The sequence below is a fragment of the Alosa sapidissima genome, chromosome 6 (assembly GCF_018492685.1).
Source record: "Alosa sapidissima isolate fAloSap1 chromosome 6, fAloSap1.pri, whole genome shotgun sequence".
Taxonomy (NCBI): Eukaryota; Metazoa; Chordata; class Actinopteri; order Clupeiformes; family Clupeidae; genus Alosa; species Alosa sapidissima.
In genome coordinates, this window is record NC_055962.1 from 25,873,427 (window position 1) to 25,884,360 (window position 10,934).

Sequence of the window (10,934 nt, forward strand, 5' to 3'; positions counted from 1 at the left end):
GCGTACGGTGCAGGTGCCCCAGCCAGTTGCGCCACAGCTGGGGCCTGTAATGAGTTATTTAACCATATACCGACTTACGAAGATGAGTAATTAACACGAAAACGTTGCCTGGTGTCCCTTTAAATGGTTCCTAGAGTGTACATATAGTGAATGTGGATAATACTAAGTAATTTTTGAATGTTAAAAGTAGCAATTGGTAAAAAAAACTTTTTTGGGAGGTGAATAAACTCTAATAAGAGGTGGATAAATGGGGTCCCTTTGCTATGCTTTTCATGAAAAAGAAAGCAATCAGAATTTTGGATAGGCTATTAAGTTCACCTTAAAACTGGGTGCGTATACACTTCATACACAATGTCTTCGAAGCCTGAACAAGGCTGCCATTCATTTTTCACCGCTGCTTCCTTTTATAAGCTATAATGAAGTTTATCCAGCATGTTTAGAAAAGCAGCTGCATCACATTCCATAAGCACACTTTGAAAGCCTAAATGAAAGTGCTATTAATGAAAAAAGCAAGCAGTTAGAATTTTAATTTAATTCAGCTCCTTACAACAGCCTACATATGCCTTAGTGTGCTATGTCTTAGCTATATTAGCTAGGCCTAAACTCTGTCACTATGTCTTTATTCATTGCTGTGTCCTGTAGTGAAAATCCTGGAGTGGCAAATATCTAACATGCTGAATGAAAACTGGCTTTTGTTTTCATTTGCATATAATTTTAGCCTACTTAATTAAAGCAACACCAAAGAGTTTTTTTGTATCTTAAAATAATGTTTCCAAAATCTTTCAGTGGTTCATCAACTTGTAACAGGGTGAACAACGCTTCTGCATTTGCTTCGCGACCCTTTATCGGCTATAACTGCACTATGCAAGTTTGCCAGATCGGGTGGTGGATCTGTAGTTCGATGGGATGAGACATAAAAAACTACAATTTTGACTTGCTTCTGATGTCGCAATACATCATACTTTCATAAAATCATGCAACATATTCTACCTTGTCTGTGGACACCGTTATTTCCAAAGCCGGTGCTGGATAAACAAATAGCATGTGTGCAACAGAGGAAAAGTGCTTTGGTGTTGATTTAATGCTGCTAATGAAAATGTAGTGGAGTAAAAGTAAGAAGAAAAATAAAAACTCAAGTAAAGTACACATACTCCCCATTCATACTTAAGTACTGTTCTTAAGTATTTTTTTACTTAGTTACTTTATATCTCTGAATGCGTATGTGTGTGTGTATGTGTGTGTGTGTGTGTGTGTGTGTGTGTGGTAACCAGGGTTCTAAATTATCACATGCCAACCCGCCAAACGTTTTATGATACATAAGGCTCTGTCCTGGGTCATTTTTTAGATTACAGTAGATTAGATTAGATTAGATTCAACTTTATTGTCATTGTGCAGAGTACAAGTACAAAGCTAAAGTGCAATGTGATATATAAGTATAGACAGATGGTGCATAGGCAGGACAAGAAATATAGTGCAGTGTAGAGTATGCAGTTGGTTTACAGAAGGTGGTTTAGAATATGAATTAGACATAAATACTGTAGGTGCAGTGTATTAGCAGTTACTTCATAAGAGCAGAATAAATATGGCTATGTGATATGAACAATGTATGAAAAACATGTACAGATATGTGTAATGTAGTAGCAGTAACAATATAACGATAAAGATATACAGTATGCAGTGTATTAACAGAATATATTATGAGAAAAACAGAATAAATATGGATATTTAGTATGAACCATATAGTATGTATAGTATGTACAGTACCATTGTAGTGCAGATACCGTAACATTATTAGAGTATTAGGAATAAGGGCTTCTACACACAGTTGCGTTCCGTCAACGCATGCCAGTGGGTGTTCCCGACGGTAGCTATGCAAATGACTTGAAGTATAACCGTAATTTGATTGGCTGGTGCCGTCCGTCGTTTGGCTTGATTGGCCGGTGCCGTCTATCGGTGCAGCAACAGCTGGACTTCTCAATGCGAGCGACAGGAGCAACACGACGCAACGGACCCACAATTCAGTTCGGCAACGGATGACGTAAGCCCATGTGAAGTGAACGGGGTGCGTCTCCAGCAGCGAAAGTGTATGTGCAGGATGGATAGTATGAAGAGCAGTAGAATAAGCTATACTGTATAAGTGTAATTACAGTATGTACATTTGTAAATAAATAGAACACTATGGGTGGTATTTATCCCCCTGGCAGTACTTCCTACATTCCTCATGAACACTGTGCCGTAATGCTATGTGATGATGTTTCATACACACATTGGCTGCGCGCAGTTGGCAGTCATGTCACCTCCGTAGCACTATTGAGAGGGCATTGCTGTGCCGAGCACATGAGGAATTATTAGGGGCAGCCGTGGCCTACTGTTTAGGATTTCGGGCTTGTAACCGAACTACTTTTTACTTTTACTTGAGTACATTTTCAGATCGGTATTTTAACTTGTACTTGAGTAATATTTCATCAAAGTATTGGTACTTTTACTTGAGTACAATATTTTTGTACTTTTTCCACCTCTGGTGATTCCACACAAATGTATGAGTGAAAGAAAAAAAAGGTGGCTACAATGCCACCAAACAGGAAAGTCATATCTCAGGAACACTTTCATGTATCAAAGCCAAACTTGGTACGTGGACTGGTGAATTCATTGTGAGGACGCACATACAATTTGGTGCCCTTTGACCTCTAGGGGGCACTGCATTCAGCAAACATGCCTTTTGGCTGGATGTTGTGTTACTGTAATGCATGTAGCCTAACTTTTCACTTGTATGCCCAGTTTTCAAAAATGAGGTTCTGTTGGAATCCTTGGATCCTCATCTGTCTGTTACAGTTGGTGAAATTGAGCCAGTATATGCATTTGCAACCATTTAGTCAGGTCAATTTTTGGCAGCTATTTTGAAATATGGCAGCCCTTTTGGATTTTTGAGTGGCCAATCGGGGAATTTTTATAGTATACCCTAGAGAACAACTGTCCCAAATTTGGTGCTTGTATCACTATTTTCATGATTTTTCTATTATCTGCCTAGCTACAACCCCGCCCTATATTACCTGAGTAAGCTGTGGAGGGTAGCCTGCAACAGGTTCTCTGTGGGAAGGGAGTAGGTGCAGATAGCCTGCACTGGAATCCTCTGGGTCTTATCACTCCACTATGGGATAAAAACACTATATCCTGTCACATGTATAAGATATGTTGTGTATAATGTATGTTGTTGATTACACTGTATGTTATGTGACGCAGTGATTTGGAGTCCAAGACGGGAGTAGTTTTACCATCCCTTATATTCTCCCATCACTCACCATTCATGCTTAGGTAGGTGTGAGTTATATCAGTGATGACACTGTCATGATTCACAAAACAATATGAATCATGCATAATATATATATGTATATATATTATATATAAATAAGATTAAATATTTGGTTATTGTTTGTTGTTAATTAAGTTAGGATAATATGGCATTCAATTAACAAATTATGCAAGGAAAAACATATGACATTTAAATATTAGAAATGACTGCCATGTCATACAGTGCATGTAAATGGTAAGCAGGCACTTAACATACATTTGTGTTAACACCCCACCTAGGTGCTGAAAAGGGTCCTTGAAGAAGACTAACAGTACAGTATATTGAGACTTACTGTAAGATGGCCTCCTAGCAACTGCTTGGATTATTGTGTTCTACAGAATGGGCAAGTATTAGAGTGTGGCATTTCAGTTTACATGTTTTTATTTGGTGTATGGTGGTTGTTTGACAAAACACCACTAGAGAGTCAGGAATAGGGTTTCAACCAACGATTACTTTTATAATCGATTACTCAGTTGATAATTCCTAATTGAAAATTGTGAAAAATCGTCTACCACTGTTTCCCTAAGTTATTAATTCGTTTTTTCCTAACGTTGTCAAACTAATGAGGACCACTTTACAAATAGGCCTAATAATAAAAAAAAAAAAAAAACTCATAGACCACTTAACTCCCTAAATATCCTGGAGAAATGACCATAACCATCGACTAACAATAGACCAGCTTGAATATGTTTCATAATACTCACTGAACCATAATAAATCATACCTAGGTTTCATTTTGTTCTTTTTTTTGTATGATTTATTTGTGGGATTTCAAGGTACTAACAATGAGACGGTTTAAAAAAGATAACTTAGCTAATGTTTTCTAGCAGTTTTGCTAAAAATGCTAACGATGCTAACTATGCTAACAATGTTAACTATGCTAACTAGCTACAGTTGGTGGGAGTCAAAGTTGATGACAAGTGACAATCAATCAATCAATCAATCAATCAACTTTTATTTCCAGACTCATGGTCCAATAAATACACATGCAGTACTAATACCAACAACAGTACACACACCAAGACAACAACAGGACAATTAAAAAAGGCAATTATACCAGTGTTTCCACATGGATAACTGGTATCGCACAGTACTAAGACCAGGATTTGACAACAGCATAATGATAAGGTTACATGAACCATTCAATCTGCAAATTCATTTGTACATTAGGTTTCTCAACAGTGCATGGAATGTGTTGACTCCTACCCTACAAAATAATTCACTTGCACTGCTCCACCTGGGTTTTTTAAGCAGTATACGCAACCCATCATTATAGGCAATCTGGAGCTTCTGGATGCTTGACTTTTTAAACTTGGTCCATAAGTGGCAGGGTATAGAGGAGTACAATATGCTTTAAACAGGCTTATTTTAAGTTTATCTAAACGCCAGTGGAATTTCCTATTACCTGCATGTTAGCTTGTGCATATAACATGCGGCGCTGCCAATTGATATCATCATCACACATTTGGTCTGTGATGATGTGTCCTAGATATTTCGTTTTATGCCCTGCCAGGTGAAAAGATGGAACGATTAAATCCCTGTCCCCTTTTGTTTTGCAGATCAGAACAACACTCTTTTTACTATTGGATTTAACATCAAATTTGACACCATACTCGGTACATATGTTTGCCATTTCTTGAAACCCAGCACTGCTAGTAGGAGAAAAGATCACAAAATCATCAGCATACATAAGGTGGTTTATCAGGGTGTTGCCAACCATGCATCCTGTGTTACTGGCTCTTAGTTGGTCAGATAGATCATTCATATAAATATTAAAAAGGTCGGGTGAGAGTAAACCCCCCTGACGAACCCCATTACCCACGCCAAATGGTGTAGAGACTACATTCCCCCACTTGACCTGCATGGTCAAATCAACCAATTGGCGTGGGCAATGGGGTTCGTCATATCTGGATAGCATACCAATATGTAGGGATGTAACGGTATGAAAATTTAACCTCACGGTTATAGTGACCAAAATTATCACGTTTTCGGTATTATCACGGTATTTTTAAAAGTGTGTTCAATATGTTCAGAAAGCACTGATAGTCCTACACAAGCTGAAATAGTTTCAAAAAGTGTCCCGTTCAGTTTTTCATGTTTAATTGGCTATGTGCTTATCGCTTACTGTTATTTGGTTCCAATGAGTGAGACCAGGCTTGGAATTTCACCATTCTGGGGGCAAAGCCACTTGGCCTTCAGTTGGGCATATTTGGTGGAGGGCACAAAGGCCACATAGGCTATAAAAATTATCAAAGTTGTATAGCCTATTCACTGCAGTAGACCTGCATCACTGTATGAAACATTACAAAAACATGAAGCATGACATATTACATAGAACTGCAAATCATCTGATCATCTAATATTTACAGATATCTAGGCTATATTTAACATTTATTTTATATTTGGCCTGTTATGAAAGCATGTATTGAACAATTTAAGCACAGTTCAGCTTTAAGAAACTCAAATAGCCTAGATGCATGCTTAGCATTTTGTGATCTACTTTCACAAACTCTTAGTCAGCTGTCCTCTGATTTACCGATATCTAGGCGATATTTGTAACATTTATTTTGTATTTGGCCCGTTATGAAATCATGTGGAACAATTTAAACACATCGTAAAACGTAAAGCCCAAATTTGGAGACATCCATGCATGTCGAAATTTACTGCAAATTCAAAACTGGATTACTCTGGAACCTGGAACGGCTAACTGTACAGGGGACTGCTTTACACTTTTGTGTTCGGTAAGGTCTGCTGTTTATTCTGATATATGGTTTGTCATGTGTTAAATGAAAGGTTCGTGAAGTATTGCACCGAGAGGAATTGGTAGGGAGATGGACGAAAACCTTCAGTAGAATTTATGATTAAATTTAATTATATTATTTACTTTTCTCGCGAACTGTTCACCACAGCAATTCGCTGCTAACATCGTTTAAAAGCTGAGAAAAAGCTCTTTCATGTGATACTTGTGATGTCTGTGTGATGAGTAGGCTACTTCGCGAGTAGTTCAACTGAGAAGAATGGGTGAATTTAGACGCACTTTCTTTCTTGCGCTGTCACTTTCTCCACTGCGTAAAAGACTAAATTAATTTGCGCTGTGAATGCTAAGATTATTTTGACAGGCCATAGGCTAAATAAAAATCGCTATTAGTAGGACGCAAAACAGAATATTGAAAGAAGAGCACCAAGGCCACCGTGGCCTGTAAACCTCTGATTTTCAAAGGAACATCACGGCCAACGCAAGGGGCAATGACGTGGCCGCCGTGAAATTCCTACCCTGAGTGAGACCAAAGTAAGTGTTCGAAATAAAACTTTATGCTACTGTATTCTTCTGATAACGTGAGTGGAATGGATTTCATGTGGACGCGAACATAAAAAGACGCAGAGTGGCTAAATGATACAGTGCACGTTTTGCGGTGAAAATGTTCCGCCTTTTAAAATCAGGTGTAGCCTAATCCGAATCGCAGTTAAAATCATCAATTAAACAACAGAATCAGTAGGGTACCAATTTTGCTTCATTGTACCAGGCCTACTGTATGTCAAAAGCAGGCTCGGATGAAGCTGGGAAGGATTAAACACACGGTTTCAACACCGTGGTAATCAACCGTGATAATTATGATATTTCAAAAGAAAACGGTAATCGTCAACATTTTTATCATGGTTTATCATTATACCGGTAATCGTTACATCCCTATATGCCAGGATCCTAATTATGCTATTGGGCACACCTCTTTGACTGAGCTTAGTGAACAACTTAAAATGACTGACTCGATCAAAAGCCTTTGATGCATCAATAAAACAAATTAAAACTGAAGAATTCTGTCTGCTATCCTTTTCTACCACTTCCTTCAGGGCATAGATACATAGGTCAGTGCCATGTTTAGCCTTGAAGCCAAACTGGTTGTCTGTGGTATCAACAGAAGACATCCACAAGTAGTTGGGAAAAGAATGTGGTTGGTCGTGACCTCTGACTTAGGTAGGCCAATAATACTGATGTTTTGGCGCTTACTGCGTCCCTCCAGGTCGGCTAGCTTCAAGCGCGCCGGAAGCACCGGTGCAGGGGGTGCGAACCCCACTTTTCGGGAGTAAAAAAAAAAAAAAGGGCAGTTGTTGACCACAACACCGACACGGCACCGCATTGATTAGAGCAGTGGTTCCCAAATGGGGGTACGCGTAACCCTGGGGGTACGTGAAGGCACTCCAGGGGATACGTGAGATTTTAACTCTTTCGAAGCCGATTGACGCAAAGTGCGTCAAAAAACACACCCTTTCTTCTCTGTTACATTAGGCCTACTCCGCAACTGTTCATAGCGAGAAGCCTTTATTGCGTGACAGAGCAGAAGTGGGGCTTTCCAACGAGATCACGCACTTGTCTGTACGTTAAAGTATGAAGATTAAAAAAAATCATGAAATTAAATCAAATTGCATCATATTTACAGTCTCTGCGTTCACCTGCGCACCCATTACTCTCGTTTGAATTACTCGCAAACCCGTGAACGCATAGATATGGCAAGCATATCAGATGAAAGAGGAGACACATGGCTATCCATTGGTACCATGTATATCGATCCTTCTGGCTTATGAAAACAGACGAAGTGACTGCAAAATAATAACGTCATGTACAAAAACCAACTGCACACCCATTACTCTCATTTGAATTACTCGCGGACCTGTCATCGGATAGATATGACACGTATGTCAGATGAAAGAGGAGACACAGAGCTATCATTTGATACCAAGTACATCCTTCTGGGTTATAAAACAGACAAAGTGACAGCAAAATAATAACTTCATATAGCTCGACTTACCCCACGTTTTTCTCTGTTTTTGTGGCAAAGCATGTTTATAATCCAACGCTATTGTGTGTTTCTATATGGCAAAGAATGTTCATAATCCGGTTTTGAGATCCTAACAAAATCCTGCATGGCATTCAATTCAAGGCTCACATTGGGGGACCTTTTACGCCTTAACCTTCAAAATGTAGCAAGTAGGTTACGTGCAGATCTTTTCATCACAGTCATTGACAAGGCTTGGCTGCGTGCACAGGACAGAAAATGGATATTGTGATCATTATTATTGTAGGTTATAGACTACCTCCTTTATTCCTTGAATGGAAATTCAGGTTATGCTGCTGTGTCTGTGTCTGTCAATATCAGTGCGTAAAAAGACGCTACTTGCAGTCCAATCAGTTTGAATGAAACCACCCGAAATCACTACACAGCACCTAACATTATGACAGTTTTTGTTAGACTATTTTTACAATTATTATTAGACTACGTTATATCGTAATATCCCACGTGAAAACGTGCATGAATAGTTGGCCTCTGGAATTTTCAAAATTGTCTCGGGGAACCCAGCCCTAAACCAGCTTTTTTTTTTTTTTTTGCACCCCCACTTTCAAACTCGTTCCGGTGCCGCTGCACATACATCTGTGAGTGTTTTCACATTGTCTTTGCGCTTTGACAATGAAATGGTGAAATATCCATAAGAGGGACTTTATGAACTTCTAGGCTCACAAAGCTTTCGGGAAACCCTACTTAGGACCCTTTAAAAGTCCTAAAGTGAATCAGTGGTGGCTAGAATGTATCCTTTTAATATGGGAAAATAACTGGTACAAATGATAGTTCATATTCTGTTTTTATTTGTATTATCATTTTCATTTTCTGTCTTTTCTTAGATATAATCAAGTTGCCCATTGAGAAATGGACAGAGGATCAAGTGAGCTCCTGGCTACGTGGCATAGGAGTTAAAGAGAAGTACGTTAGCAAGCTCTGTGATGAGGAAGTGGATGGACCAGTCCTCCGTGACATAACTGAAGACTATCTCATAAACAAAACAGGAATGAAATCGGGGCAAGCTTTTTTGATCCTCAGTAACAGAGATCAGCTCAAACAATTAATTAAGAAAACTCAAACGGTTAAAGGAAAACAGCAACAACTCACAACAAAAGAAATCTCAGAGGGTCTGAAGGAGCCACAAATTGGAAAAGAGACAGAAAACCCATCTATGGTTGGCGAAAAGATCTTAGGTAGTCACAAAGATGATAAAACACCAATATGCCAACATCCTATCACTGCTAATAAAACCACAGGAAGCCAGAAAGCTGCAGAAGAACCACTGCCAGACCAAACTCCTCCTGAGGAGGCACAAGGTCCATCTGTGGTTAGCAAAAAGATCTTGGATAGTCAGAAGAATGTAAGCAAAACAATGCAGCAATGTCCCCCTGTTGCCAATGAGACCTTGAGCAGTAAGGATAGTGCAGAACGCAAAACAAATCCTGTAAAGGAGACCGTGGTCATGCCATTCACAAAGAAGGACTGTAAACCCAGACCATTTGGGAAAGGGGGCATTCATTTCACATATATCAGTTCCAATGTCCTTCAGCCTGAATCTGGCATTTCTGATCTTATTTCTCCCTGTCATGAGTACAAGTCATTTGCCATTGCTGCCAAATTAGACCGCCCTAGATTACAGGCAAAGTTTGCTAGAGAAGTTCTCAAATTTGGTACTGGTTGCATGAACATCAGATCCAATGGCACAATCCATTTTGGAGTTATGGATAGTAGGGAGGACACAGGCTACATTCATGGTGAAATTATTGGCATACCAGTGTTAGACAAAGACATTTATGTTGACGCTCTAGATCACATAGAGAGATGTTACTCTCGTTTTGATGCTGAAGATGTAAGGCAATGCATACGGCCGCCAGAGTTCATTGAGGTCACTGGCATATGTACAGATGAGAAGAAGTATGTTGTGGAAGTTGACATTGTACCTTTAATAAGCATTGTGAGGAACAGAGTTTATACTGTTCGCCTGCCAAACTTTAATGAGAAGTCCAACAAAGTCATACATGAGAAGGACGCTATCTTTTGTAGGGTGGGTGCTACAACCAGGCCAGTGGATAACCAAAATGACTTTTACCAGCGGGTCTCTACTCGGGATGCACAAAGAGAAGCTGTAGAGAACCGTGAGTGTGTCACCATGCCAGAAGCCTGCCCGGACCTGGGGAGGAAACTGACAATGCTTGTTACAGGTGGGAAGACATATCTTGAGAAGTGTTCAGAATGGTTCTAGAATGGTTCATCCTGGTTACAAACAAATTCTGCAGTGAACACTTGAGCAGCATTGACTTTTTACTGAATATGAGGATCTTCTGTGTCTTTGATTTTGATCCTGACTCCAATTTGTCTGGACTCTGTCAGGAATACCTGAAACATCATGCTGCAAACTTGCATTTCATGCACGACTACATAATATCAAGTAGCTTGACCTCTGAGGAATTTCAAAAGAAAATGCATTTGTTTGAACAAACCAGCTGGATCTTCTGCAATGGTCGCAATGATTTCAAAGGAAAGGAGCAGTGTGATGACATGACATGGTTCAAAACTAAAAAGACTCAACTCAAGGAATGTGCATCACTGATCTGCAAACAGATCCTGCCCAAAGGCACCTTCACATTGATCTTCCTTCTTACTTCTCCAGTCGAGAAACCTCTCCTGCACACCTACAGTGAATTCTTCTCTGACATGGGTGGTCACGAAGACATCATCTGCATATCAGAATCTGAGGATAACTTTGAGAAGTG

The 10,934-nt window shown here is 39.4% G+C and overlaps 1 protein-coding gene across 1 annotated transcript; it reads left to right on the forward strand.

Annotated features, from left to right (window-relative positions):
• Positions 1-3,231: 3,231 nt before the first annotated feature.
• Positions 3,232-10,544, forward strand: LOC121711699 (sterile alpha motif domain-containing protein 9-like). The gene is made up of 3 exons (XM_042095517.1): positions 3,232-3,312; positions 3,589-3,692; positions 9,024-10,544. Exons 2-3 carry the CDS (start codon positions 3,689-3,691, stop codon positions 10,421-10,423), a joined length of 1,404 nt encoding a protein of 467 aa, XP_041951451.1. The 5' UTR covers positions 3,232-3,312; positions 3,589-3,688; the 3' UTR covers positions 10,424-10,544.
• Positions 10,545-10,934: the final 390 nt, after the last annotated feature.